Source organism: Buteo buteo, chromosome 1 (assembly GCF_964188355.1).
Source record: "Buteo buteo chromosome 1, bButBut1.hap1.1, whole genome shotgun sequence".
NCBI lineage: Eukaryota > Metazoa > Chordata > Aves > Accipitriformes > Accipitridae > Buteo > Buteo buteo.
The window spans coordinates 49,307,008-49,321,491 of record NC_134171.1 but is presented as its reverse complement, the minus strand read 5'-3'; the positions used below and the strand labels follow the sequence as shown (position 1 = coordinate 49,321,491).

Below are 14,484 nucleotides of genomic sequence, written 5' to 3'. Positions count from 1 at the left end.
TGCTTTGTGCTCAAGGACTTTCTAGTTGTAAAAGGAAGTCTCATGCTGAATTTGCATATATGTGCATCATTTTGACTAACATATGATTTTGGGCACAGCACTTTTCTGTTTCTTTCCCTTCATGAATATATTCAGAATTTGGGGTATTTATTACATGTAAAGATCTTTTTTTATCTCCAGACAGCATCTTACTGGGTACATAACAGGTTGAAACAATCTCTTCCTCTTTCAAGTGTAGATCAGCACTCTCATTATAATCTCAGATATGAGGTTTTGATGGTTTTAAGGGATTAGTAATGGGATATGGAGATTTTTCCCTGCGGCACATTGGTTCATTTAGGGTGCTTTTCTCTAGCAAATAAACATGCTGTTTGGTGAGCTCCATCGAGTTCATGTTCTGCGGGTGGCCCTGTTATGAAAACCAGCCTAAGTTTACACTTCGTTTGGCAGACTTTCTGGGGAGACTAAGGACTGAGTTAGTGAGGGGACTCAAATGCCCAGTTGTTTGAGTTGTTTCATGGAGTAGTTGAGAGAGACAGGAAAACTTACTATTACACAGTGTAAAGATGATGTTAGAGCCAGCCTTGAAGTCCAGCATTCTGTTTCCCAGGCTGCTGTTCTGACACTTTCTGATAGAATAAAATGCATTTAAACCAGCATTTTGATATGAAATATATAAGAATATCAACGATCTTTTAGACAGTAAATTGTTGGTGTCTAAGAAAGGAGAAACTTTGTCTCAGAGCTTGGATAATAACATGAGGTCAAGACCCAGTAAGATGTGCTTTGAGTGATGTTACTGCTGCCATGTTTGAATTTAGAGTTGTGCACTTTTCCAGGTGATGGAGTTTTACTGCCAGTCCTGTGAGACAGCCATGTGCCGGGAGTGTACAGAGGGAGAACACGCAGAGCATCCCACGGTACCACTCAAGGATGTGGTGGAGCAACACAAGGCTTCCCTCCAAGTCCAGTTGGATGCTGTCAACAAAAGGTATGGAGACTCCACTGATTATTTTCCTTTTTCAGTTCTACCACTGACTTCCTGTATTACCTTGGGTAGATGTTTTAATGTGCTGGTGCCATGAACCTTTACCTAGAAAACAGGGACAGTGAGGCTAGCATAAAGAAAAAAATCCATTGAGTGTGATGCACTGAGGGATTAGAGGAAAGAAGAAAAGATTCCTATCTGTCTTTCACAAAACAGAGGCCATTAGAATTGCAAGTGTCCTCTAAAGAAGGGGCATAAAATGTTAAGGTGAAAACAACTAGCCAGTCATTAATTTCATAATAAATAAATAATACTGGATGCTTAAGAGACTAGTACGGACACTACGGTGGCAGAAAGGCTAAAAAAAAAGAAAAAGCATGGTAAATCTAGTTATACCTTCCTGAGTAGATACATTTGCATAAAGGACAGAGGATCCAAGGCCTCATTGTTTGAAATGCCTAAAGTCAATGGATTTCCACAAGGGAGGGCCCTGGCTTAGCCTTATTTTATCAGACGAAAACCACTATGTGGTTATAAAAAGAATGAACTTACTTCTGGGAAATGACTGAGTTTAAAGACAGCCTGCTGATGAGATTGTTTCTTCAAAAGATATCAGGGCAAGGGCCAATGTTTAATGACTTTTGAAACAGCAATCTTTGTAATTTAATCCCTCCCTCAGGCTTCCAGAGATCGACTCAGCACTTCATTTTATATCTGAAATCATACACCAGTTAACCAACCAAAAGGCTAGCATTGTAGATGACATTCATTCCACTTTTGATGAACTCCAGAAGACTTTAAATGTGCGAAAGAGTGTGCTGCTTATGGAACTGGAAGTGAATTATGGCCTTAAACACAAAGTAAGATGCATGTTTTGTTTCAGTGAAAAGCTATTAATTTAATCAGCCAGTTTTTACAAATGGTGCAGGACACCAGTTTGACAAATTGTGTCTGAGAGCCAGAGGAGAATTTTGTTTTCCTGAAATCAAGTGCTGCAGAGCCTTGCTTGTGTGTGCCCAGCATTATAAATGGAATCCACACCGTGTATGGGCAGGTAGCCCTTTGTGCATGGCGTGTGAGGATCTAAAATGGCCAACACATTAAGCAGGCATCTGCTTAAAGCCAACATGCTGATGTGCAGATGACAATAAGGGAACACAAAAGGAACGTCTGAAATCCTTGGGCTGCAATCCTATGAACCCCCCCAACAAGATACAGACCAATTTCTCCTGAAGAACTGAGCAAGGCTTACTGTTTTGCTTTAAAGCACTGTTTTCCTTTCAAATGCCTGGTAACATATTTCATGTTAGGTGTCACTGGTTGTAACACATAAAGATTGCAAGGATATCTCACTTACTTTCTCAGGGAAGCACAGAGAGGAAGATTCCAGAGCTGTATTCACTCTTTTACTTCCTATCTGGATGATTGAATCCTGCTGTTTCCCCCCTGTATTGTAGACTAAGCTTCAGAGGAAGAAAACAGAAATCTGTGCTTTTACAAATACAAGCCTGTAGCCTGGTGGGTGGGGTTTTGTTGACGATTAGTAAGTCTGAATCAGGCAAATGAAAGAATTTAGTCCTTGTCTTCCTGAGCATCAGTTGTCTGTTTTATATAAAAGAAAGATCTCTTCCCTCAAAGTAGCCTTTAAAAGAAAGTAGCATCAACAACTGGATTTTCAAGAATGCCTGATAATATTGGCATCTTTGGGTATTCTCTGTGATTACTGAGCAGCTTGAGCATCTCCAGATGTCTGAAGCAGAGGAATGCTGCATTCCTAGATCTGGAACAGGCTTGATCATTAGGAAGGTACTGAACTGCTGGGCCTGTGAAAATGGAAGAGTTCTAATACGTGCACAAGATGTGTACTTTCAGGAACACAGGGAGCCCAAAAGCCTTCGGGCACAGAATGTAGTCATCTCCAGAGCTAAGCAGCAGCTGAGGAGCTTTTAGCATGAAAAATTTGGGCTTAGATCCCAGGTTCATCTAAACATATCCAAGATGTCAGAATTTATTTTTTTAGCAAGCAAATATACTCAGGGTGTGTACAAAGTTCACACAAGATGGAATATGGTGTTAAATTATTTTATTGTTGTTTAAAGGTATTTAAAATAGTTTAAAAACTGTTTGGGGTGTTAAAGAACCACATTTTTACAAAGCTGCACATAAGTGGTAAAAGAGGCATCTCCCTTGTTTGTATAAAAAAGAGCAATTGGAATTGGATTTTACTTTTGCATGAATAGTCCTGCAAAAGAATTCAAACCCAAATATTCCATCATTCTGATCATGCACTTTGCAAAAATGAAAAAATGAAAGGGCTACATTTTACTAAAAGGAAGTTGGTGATTCAGTTTCAGTTGTCCAATGGACTGAAAGAGACCTTCTGTAAAATACTCTAAACACATTTTGAATATTAATTATGGTAGGATTTAATATTTTCCATCATTTAAAACATAGCTGCAAATTGTCTTCCTCCTCAGTTTGTGGTTTGTTATCCCAAGCATATGGGATTTTGTCATCCTGGGACTTTATTAGCTATGCTATCTGTTTAACTACTTAAATTGAATAAAGACAAGGCAGATTAGAAATGCCTTGTATTGAATCCTGAGAGGTTTATAGATGCCTAGAAGATAACTTGAAATTTCAGTGTAGGCTTGAAATTTGTTCATTCTGTTTTGCTTGCAAAAGATTTTGTTATCACTTTCCTGTATCAGTAACTCATCAGCCTGGATTTTCTCCTGTGGGTGAAAAGCAGATAGCTTTGTAAAATTCAGAAGAAAAATGCCCTTAGAATGCAGTGTCATTACATGGTGTGTCTCAGCAAGGGAAGAGTATCTCATAGCAATAAATACATCCAGTCTCTAAGTTTACTTTAAAATCAATTTAAATGTTTCAAAAATATTTACTTTACAGTGATGGTCAACAAAATAACTTCTCTGATCCACAGTAATGCCTGTGCCCTAGTTCTTCTCTGTAGGAAAAACATACCACATGTGTGTCTGGATACTTTGGTTTGGGGATTTCGTCAGTGGAGAGTGTGGGGGCTAGCTAGAATGTTTGGGCTTTCCTGACTGTCATGAATTTCTCTGCTAGGTTGTTATAATTCAGGGATCCTTTTTCCAATTCATTGCAAAACTGCCTTAAAAATTTTTTTTGCCTTGTTCCAAGCCCACACCTAACAATTTTGAGGTCAATACTGTTTTAAGGATTTTAGACTAAGGGCCAGAACTGAGCCTATAATAAAAGCTCTTTCTCAGTCTTAAATATAGAGTAGCTACTTGCTGCCCACCAAAATTTCAGACTACTCAACCCAACTCTTCCCAATAACCACAACCCATCCTTTACGTTTTGCTTTCCTCCTGCTGAAACTGCAGAAATTACTTACCCGCTTCTGCTGGGGAGACCTTTCCTTTCTTCACTTACTTAGATCAGGAATCACACTTTTCCTTAGGATGGATGTACAGATCTTGAGAGTGCCTTCTTGTCCATCTCCATAGATGAGTAATCCAAGGTTTCCCTTGGCTCTGAAGAAATAGTTTCAAGAAGTTTCTTGCAACCTCCCTTATTAATGGGCCTGATCACTCCAAAATATTTCTATCTCTGCGCACACAGCTCAGTTCCCAGTAACTACCTCATTAACTGTGACTGCTGAGAGTTAGATGGAGCAGGGTTCAAGCTTCTACATTTGGTTTTTTAAAAAAAAAAAAAAAAAGACAAGACAGACAGGTGGGGCAATAGTTCAATCTAGTGTGACAGTGGATCTGTGAAGCCTTGAAGACCCAAAATAGGGTACATTTTTTGCGTTGCAGCGTGATATTCCAAGAACATGTAGGGGATCAGTGTGGTACTTTTTCTACAATGAAACTTTACAATAAACTCTAAAATAAAGCACTATAAATTTGCTTTCTACAAAGGCCTTCAGATGTAAAGCATGCTACATCTTGCTATGATAGTTCTTATAACAAGATGCTAATCCCTGGTGTTTGGTAATGCACACAGGTCCTACAGACACAGCTGGATACCTTACTCGAAGGACAAGAAAGCATTAAAAGTTGCAGCAACTTTACAGCCCAAGCCCTCAACCACGGCACTGAAACAGAAGTTCTACTGGTGAAGAAGCAAATGAGTGACAAGCTGAATGAACTGGCCGAGCGGGACTTCCCGTTGCAGCCCCGTGAAAATGATCAGTTGGACTTCATAGTGGAAACAGAAGGCCTGAAGAAGTCCATTCACAACTTGGGTACTATTTTAACCACCAATGCTGTTGCCTCTGAAACAGTGGCCACAGGTGAGGGACTGAGGCAGACAGTGATTGGACAGCCCATGTCCGTTACCATCACAACTAAGGACAAAGATGGGGAGCTCTGTAAATCTGGGAATGCTTACCTCACTGCTGAACTGAGCACACCTGATGGGAGTGTAGCAGATGGAGAAATACTTGACAATAAAAATGGCACTTATGAATTTTTGTATACTGTTCAGAAAGAAGGGGACTTCACTTTGTCACTGAGACTTTATGATCAACATATCAAGGGCAGCCCATTCAAACTTAAAGTGGTCAGATCAGCAGATGTGTCCCCTACCACTGAAGGGGTTAAGAGGCGTGTTAAATCTCCTGGCAGTGGTCATGTGAAGCAGAAAGCTGTGAAAAGACCTGCGAGCATGTACAGCACTGGCAAAAGAAAAGAGAATCCCATTGAAGATGATTTGATCTTCAGAGTAGGTAGGTGACTTGTCTGCTACCTATTGACATGCTTAAAAATAGTTCAGGGAAACTGGATGAAAAAATCTAGAAGTTAAATTATTTTAAGGTTAAAGCTGTAAGTAGAGCAACCTGATAATAACTTTAGGCTTCTTGACTTTTGTTCATATGTAAATTTTAAAAGCACATACTTCAGAAATTCTGTTTGCAGCAAATATTTAATTGGAATTTGGGTTGAAAAATGCATACATTTGATTTAGGATAAAATGTTTTACTACCTCTTCTGTACTCTATTGGGCATCATAAAATGAAAATATAATAAGATTGATGCTTCAGATTAGATTATATCACTTCTTTAAAAAATTGCATGGCAAGAAGGGAAGTAGGAGGACTCCTTCTCTAAAATGATTGCCCTAAAGATTAATCTAATTAATTAACCTGGAACTATACATGCTAAATCCTGTGGTCATATATAGTTATTTCATTATGTCAGCATAGGAAAAAATTAATGTTTGCTTTTTTCCCCCAATATCTAAATATGTTCGGTTCTTCATATATAGTGTAATGTTATCTCTAAATCTGTGGACTTGTAATGCTTGGTAAAAATACAACATCTTGGTGTCATTTACTGTGATTTTCTTTCAGGTCTTTTGATGTACTCTGTTTTTAAGCTATATGATAATAATTCATCATTTTAAAAGTCTGTACCATGGGGTATTGTATTTATATAATGTCTGCTTATAGAGTTAGAAAATATTTTTCGCTTTGCACAACTGAAGAAAAAAGCAAGTTAATTCTTAATATGTACAAGTCAGGATTTCAGCAGTATATGTTACCAAGTTTGACAACCAGTTGGCAAGGTGGTAGCAGAGAATAGATGGTGGTTAATTGTGGAGGGTTTTTTTAGTAATTCTATTGAAAATTCATCTGGACACCATTTGTCAGTTGGTTAATTCTGTCCATCTGATTTCTCATCTGTCAGTATTTCTGAGAGATTCGTTGCTTTGATAGAGAGTACATGCAATAACATAATGGTTTTATATCAGAAAATGTATTCAGCAAGCATGCTTTGCTTGCTGAATAGGACAGTACAATGTTAGCTTTGCATGAAGCTACTCATTAAATGACCAGCCTTTACCAGATGGCCAGTGCATTTCTTAGTAAGATAAATGACCCCATAAATATAACAACTCAAACCATTTTTTACAGAGGCAATGATATCCAGCTTTACTCTTGCTAAGGCTAAATTTTATGGTGACAGCTGAGTCAAAAGTTAGAAATATGATGTAGAACAATTCATACGGAAGTTAAGCCAGCCCTACTCAGCAGTAACCATGCTTTATCATCCAAAGCTGGAAGGCGACTTTTGCTAAATTAGTACCCGGACATAGCAGGAGGGTGTTCTTGTTGCAAAAGCTATTGCTGTAGTCACCACTGGCAGAGCCCATGTTAGCAATCCCATGGGGAGAGAAGCCCTTGCACAGGACAGAGTGATCAGCCTCAGGCTTCTGCTGGAATGGAAAGGGACCTGTGGCTCTTCCCAAATGCAGTTTCACTGCTGGTACTGGTAAGATGGCAGAAGGTATGTATAAATGTAGCCTAGATCTTTTCTGGGCCCTGTTTTGAGACAGGGTTAAACAAAACAGTTAAGAATAATGTCTGAACCCTGTCTAGAAAGAAAACATCTCTCTCATCTCTTCTGGAATGTTTGTGACATGATGTATCCTAGAAGGAGAAGGGCCTGGATGGATAGATTCAGGCAGAAAGAGTCTGTGGGTCTGTAGCAGGTAAGAGCAGGATAGGAAAGCCTGCACAGGTACACTGTGCCTGTGAGTAACAGGGGAGCTCTGTTACGTGTTGTGGCTGACACTTTCACTGAGTGCTAAGCCCTCTTGTTCACATATATCAACCATTAATTTGTCCTGGTGTGGAAATCGTAGATCTAAATACTTTATAAAAAAAAAAAGAGATGTCCTGAAATTATTTTAAAACTGTTAATATTCTTATTACAAAGCTTTTGGTATAGATTAAAGTTATTTCAGCTTGTAATTTCTGCTTCTGTATCCCTTGCTTCTACTCAGCAGTTTCTAGCCTGACTACCAAATAGTGGTATGGCCTGGTTTGGGTTTTGTTGGTGGTGGTGGTGTTTGTTGGATTTTTTTTTTTTTAAACTGTTCCCTCCAACATACCACAAACTCTAGAAGTCTTAGACGTTTTCCAAAAAGTGCAGTGCCCTTTCTTTCTGTTGTGATGCAATCATGACCATGTGCTTTATTTTGGAGTTCTGCCTCTCCACTTCTTCACCACTCTACACCCCAGGAAAGAAGAGGAAATAATTAGAACAAGGCTATGCATGTCTCAGAACCTTTGCTTGATGAAACTTCACAGGAGTGTCCACATTTGGGATATATGGATCACTATTTTATTGAAAAACTGAGCTGAGAGTAATACTTCATCCTATTACATGTTCAGTTCTCAGCCACTCATTTCACAGAATGACCCTACATAGAGGTGTCCCTCTGGGCTTTTGTGGTCTTATGTATGCATTGTCCGAAAGGTCTCTTAAGCCATTGCAGCTGTAATGCTCTAGCTTTTTACACTTCCAAAATACACGGAATTAATGAACACAGGTAAAACTTCTGACATTTTCACAGGGATTGCCTTCATGGATTTAAGTGTTCCTTTAGTTCCAGTTTCAGCACACATCGAAAAGTTAAGGTTTGGTTCATTTGTTGATGAGGTAATGTAAAATAACGTTTATTGCTGTTTTCCAACACAACTGCCTATCTGTTGAATTCCTCTGCTAACCCTGGCCAAATCTGGATTTGTATTTTAAACTGGACAAGATAAATCTTACATTTGGGCTGCCAGAAGCTCATACAGCTGTGTTGGAGAAATATACTGTAATATTCCTATGGGCATCCAAATACACGGAGTATGCTATTGTATATATGCTGATATACAGGCTTTTATGCACAAGTAAATTGATCAGCTCATAGCAGGAGATTGTTCTTGTGCTAGTATTAACAGAGATAGCATTAATACAACATTAGTACAGTTAAGTGCTTTCATTCATGGGGAATTGTGCATTGTATCTTTTGCCAATTCTGTGTTATTCATGGCTTTTAAAATGGCATGTGGTTCTCTTCAGACATTTTAAGGTCAAGCTATTGACTGCATGTTCATACACGTTCATACATTTGTGTAATTAATTATTTACAAGAATGCTTCCTCCTTTTCTCTCTCAATAATTTATATCCTCACCCTTTTTCTAATATTTTTTTTTTAATCAGGCATGATCTCTAAGAGTGAGTCTATGCAGTATCTGTGTAGCATGTACTTAGATTATACAAATGAAAACAAGAATGCGTTATGATACCCAGAAAATAATTGTTGTGCAATGGTTTTTGCTACCTCCGCAAGTGGTAGGAAGCACTAAAATGAGAGGGAAGACTCTTTTCCATTACCCTGCTTTTGTGCCTTAGACCCATGCTGAGCAGAGGTAAGTGGAGGTTAGGGATGTTCACAGTGTCAGCCACTTCCACCTTCCATGGTAAATCTCCCATGTCCTCCAAAGGAGGGTTAAGAGCCATGCGAGGCATCAGTTAGCTACTCTGTCCAGGACCCCCATCTTGTGCTCTAGCTCTGTCATGCTGTGCCATATGCCTTGGTATTTTTTTTCTTCTGGCACTTTTCATGACTGGGTTCTTTGACACTGTTTAGCAGTAGTGGTGCTATTTCCGACTTTAACTGCTTTTTCTCTTCATTTATTTATACTTGGGATTGGCATCAGATACAGCCAGATGGAGAATTGGCTCTCTGCTAAAAAGGTCAATTTTCCTTTTCCTCAGACTGTGTTTAGTTGTCTGTTCAGTCCTGTAGCTGAGCCTCTAAGTTTAGCTGGGACATTTAATGTGTGTAATTCACTTTAATTTAAAAAAAAAGTGCCTTTAACAGTACCTTCTGTCAACTTCCTTACTAGGTGTGGATGTCATCTTCTGGTCTGTTATCAATGCTGAAAGCGAATAGGAGCCTTATTGTAAATTTACTCCACATAAAACCTCACGAACAAGGCCTGTGTAATAATAGCTTTAGTGCAGTTTAAAAGCAGGCTTAAGGGGAGCAAAGGGCTTCTTGATCAGGTGTTTCTTCTTTAATTTTCTCTGAAGGCCTCTGCCTGAAACTCTGTATTGGATTTCCCTGTTTGAAAGGAACAGGGCTGCCTGTAGATACATATTTTTTGAGCTTTTATAGAAATACAAGTGGGTTATATGGGTACACATCTCCTTGAAAAAACATGTATTTTTCCAAATGCAGTTAGCCCCCTTGTATGGATGGTCCAGAGGAACCTTCTCCTATCTGCTTCCTCCCATTTCCCTGCCCCTTCTCTACCTTTCCAGCAAGGTCCTGTCCTGGCCAAATTATGCCCTGGCTAAGGGCATAGGAGAAGGAAGGGATGTGTATGTGTAGTTGTTCCATGTAGTGCAGAAGTATGACACATGAAATGCAGAGGCCCCTCTGATATACTTTAATCAGTTGTTCTTCATTCTCTCTTTCAGAACTCTGGAACAAACCGATTAATAAGCAGTATGAAATAGCAAGATGTTTTCTATACAGAATTTATATTTCTGTAGAAGTAGGAACACCTAGTAATGGGGAAATAGAATTTCATTTTCCAGTTTCTTAGCTTGAATCCTTCTGAGGCTTGTCATGAACTCTTTAGGGGTTTGTCATGGCCAGTGTGAAATTTGGCCAGGCCCACATTGCATAGTTTTGCAGTTATACCTGTATTGGACAGGGGGTGAAGAACTCTGAGAACATTGCTTGCAAAATTCCCAGCATGGGTCTGATGTCCTGATGACAGAGACCTGGTCTTGGTGTGACTCATGTCATTCGGGGTTTTGCTGCTGTACCAGCAAAGAATCTGCGGTGCACCTACCCCTAGGATTTGTGCATACCTACCTGTGGTGGCAGGGGCTCTGCTGCACAAGCAAGGCTTGGAGGTGGTGTTGGCCAAGCTTTAGGGACAGATGCTGTGTAAAGCAAATCAATACAAATCAGCCCAAACTTCACTACCAGCAGTGTGCAGGAGTATCTGCCAGAGTTTCAACTGAATTATTCATTCATCTTTAAAGGTTACAAACATTGTGCGCCTCCCTCCAACAGATTGATTGATTTTAAAACTTAGATTTGCATGGGAACTTGGATTAGAAACACTGACATTTATTTTGCAAGCACATAGCTTGTTAACAATCTGGTTCGGTGCAGTTTTACTACAGAGCCTTTTGTGTTTCACATGTTATAAGAGAGGGCATCACATCCTCATAACATGTAAGGTTTCGCTAAGTATCTTTTGGCGCTCTGAGGAAAAAAGAAATGAAGCTATGGAACAAGAACAAAACTCCTTGATACCTGTCTATGCAGTATGTATGTAGACCTTTCCATGCTGTTTAGTTTTATCCTTTTTTTTCAGTACCACATAGAGAACAGTCCAGGAAGAAATTTTTGAAGTGGTGTGGGCAGGAAAGCAATGGTACTTACACAACAGGTTATGGCTACTTGCAACCTCTAAAGTCTCCCCATTAATCTGTAATCTTTCTGCAGGGTTTTTGTCTCTCTGAATCCATTCCCTTCCTGCTGGGGACAGCAACATGGTTTTTTGTTGTGTTTGAGGAAGCTGGTAAATCTAGGTTAGCAAGCAGGGAGGTTATTATTCATATTAGTAAAACTTAGCAAAAAAACACTCCTATTACTACAAGCATCAAAAATGTACATTGTACAACAGGTTTGTCCAGATGCCCAGCACTTACAGAGCAGATTCTTATTGCAGTTACATGATGTAATTTTTAACATCTCCTGTGAAGTTAATGGGCTTTTTTTGCTTCGATTTGGTGAGATTCAATCTGGCCTCTATTGTGCAAGAATAAAAGATTGAAATTATGAAGCATTTTATGTGTGCTAGATTGTCTTGAGCTGAAAATGTATACTCTTTTGTTGAAAGCATATCTTCAAAGCTAAATTAATTGGTTTGTGCAGGCTACGCTCAGTAATACCAGAAGGAATTAGATAGGGTTATGGCAAATCTGATTGTTTGTTATCTGTATACAAAGATGGTATAAAAGGAGCTATTCCACAGATCTGCTTCCTAATAACTCTGTTCAGCTTTCCCCTTTTGAAAACTCTGCTGTGCTCTCCCAATCCCCAGCAGCTTGCCACAGAAGTTGCAGTAAAATGTCTGTCTTTTCCTCCTTTGTGCCCCGCAGTAGCTCAGAACTGGAGGGAGTGGAAGGAGGTAAGGCTGGGCAAAGACAGGCATGAAAGATGCAGGCTTTCACCTCTAGACTAGGCTGTGTGGGAAACACTGGAATGAGGATCCCACAACCGTCCTCTGGTTCCAGCCCTGTGCATTTGAAATGTTGGTGCCTCCCTAGGCTAAGGAGTGATGGGTGACCGCCCATGACTGAGGGAAAAGGACACAAATCATGGGGTGCCTTGATACAGAGGGGTGGTGTCTTGCACTAAAACACTTGCTGAAGACTCTGTCTCAGGCAGCTATGTTTATAAGGCAGGAATCTCTACCTACAGGACAGAGCTATTATCCTTTAGTGTTACAGAGTCAGTTGCAGGAGCCTGCTTTTCCAGAGGCTGACAAACTTTACTACAAGATTTCCTCTCATCGTCTGAACTGCTGCCACTGCCTGTGCTTGGACTCAGATCTTTGCTGGCATAGTGAATTATTCAAATCAGAAAGTTCAAAGTTATCTGTTTTCCTCTTGAACATAAGTTAGGAAGTAAGCTGTGTTTCACTAACCTCAGCTTTCTTCTTCAGAGAAATATGTGCCACTCCAGAGGGGACTGTATAAAGGCCTGTGTGCAAATTAGGACCTATGTGGTGGGTTTAATAGCTGCAAAGTGCTATGTACAGGGAGGTTGCATGGAGCTATATTTCATCTGCAGCTGTGCTAATAAATTACTATTTCTTAAACTTACTGTGAAATGTGACTATGGCATTCCTGGATAATTTCTTTGATTTTTCCTTTGATGTATATTTACAAGGTCTGACTGAAGAACACTCTGAGTAACTCTTTATATAGGTGTCTCTTATTTTTAAAAATGAAATTCCTTGACTTTCAAGAACATTTTTCTAAGGGTAAAGAGCATACATTCCATAAAGTTTGTGCTAGTTGGTTCCAGATGCTCTAGCTTACGCCTCCTCTTTTCTAACAAATGTTTTCCCTTTACTCTCAGTAGTAAAAGGAATGTTTCTCCCTTTTCATCCATTCTCTTTGGCTAAAAGGCAAAAAGGAAACTTATCATTAGCATATGGTGGAAAAAAAATACTGCATGCATCCCTCCGGCACTGCTCATTAAAAGAATACACAGAAATGGCTCAAGTGGGGGTAATGTAATTGGTGTGTAACTCACTATTCCCTGAATATGTACTTTCCCCTTGCAGTAGAAAAATTGAGAAGTATTTGCCTTGTTTAGAGGATGGAGCATATGGAGCTCAAGAAAACAAGCCTTGAAACAAAGGGACATGCTTGCAGCACCACGTGCAGAGGAATTAAATGTTACTTGTTAGCCAGTGACAGGAAATATGCATCCCACAGCCATCACCAGAGCATAAAGAAGGGTTGCTAAGAGCATACACATCCCTAACGAAAGCTAAATACAAACTAGAGCTAATATGTATGTCTTATATTGGGTGTCACAGTCAGAATGGTTTTAATCATTGAGCACCAGGATATCTTGGATTCACTAAAATCAAATACACGTTTTTCTGTTAAAACCATATATTGAAACCAATTAATGTCTGATACGCAGCCAGTGAATGCTTGTAAAAATACTTCACCAGGAAAAATAGTGCTGCATCCAAGTATTGGAAAGAACAGCTTATAGAGTCTTTTTGTTTCAAAATTCATTCATTTGTTATGAATAACCTTGGGGTCCAAGATCGTAATTGCAGTCTTGTCTAAAGACCCCTGAGCCTCCATTACAAACAAAGCAGGAATTTGGATGCTGTTCCTGTGCTCCAGCTGTAATTTGGACCAGCCACTTTAGGGCTGACCTTTTAAAGATACCAGTTTGCTGGGTGACTCTTCTTGGAACATCTCAGAGCAAACATCTAAGTAATGAGGCACCTAAACTTAATGACCTTTTGTGAAAATTTGACATGTTACAGCTCCTTATCGCCTTAAGCCAATGGGGAAGAGACAGTTCTATGTAAATCACTATTGCATTTGTCCTGAGTAAAAATGGGACCTCTGTGTGTGTACACTACTTTATTAGAACAATCTAAGGTCTTTACAGAAGCAGTCAGTCTCCAGTTGTTGGTCTTCATTGGCCCACAGGTCCCAATCATTCAAAACCAGTTCTTCATCTGAGTTTCCCTTCTAAGGGGATTTTTGAAGCCTATGACAGGAGACTGTGTATGAGTGAACAGGAAAATTCCCTGTCTTGAAATGGCCCCAACCAAAGTGATCACTGATACGTTTTATCTCAACTTTTTGGCATCACTGAGGAGATTTAGCTAATTGTACTAAAACCTTGTCATCTGTCCATGTTCTTATTTTAGTCTCTGTCTGTATGTTCCCACAGTACTGCCCCTTTCATTGTCTTCTCAGTTGAATAAAAAATCTGCAGTTTAAAAGAAGTCCATCACTTATGAAAAAACATTTTACTGGTTCCCTCACACAAGAGGGAAATTGTGAACACTTTGATTTGTGAAGGCCAAAGAGGTAATTATGTTGATGGGCGCTGAGATGGCATACATGCCAAAGAGTAAGAACAATCCCTT

General features: G+C 39.5%; 1 protein-coding gene across 1 annotated transcript in view; it reads left to right on the top strand.

Moving 5' to 3' along the window:
• The window catches only part of TRIM2 (tripartite motif containing 2), a 62,202-nt gene that overhangs the window by 30,485 nt on the left and 17,233 nt on the right, over nt 1–14,484 (top strand). Inside the window, exons 4-6 of the mRNA XM_075029633.1 lie at nt 840–991; nt 1,668–1,848; nt 4,985–5,708. Coding sequence (XP_074885734.1) covers nt 840–991; nt 1,668–1,848; nt 4,985–5,708 — 1,057 coding nt within the window. The remainder of the gene's footprint in view (nt 1–839; nt 992–1,667; nt 1,849–4,984; nt 5,709–14,484) is intronic.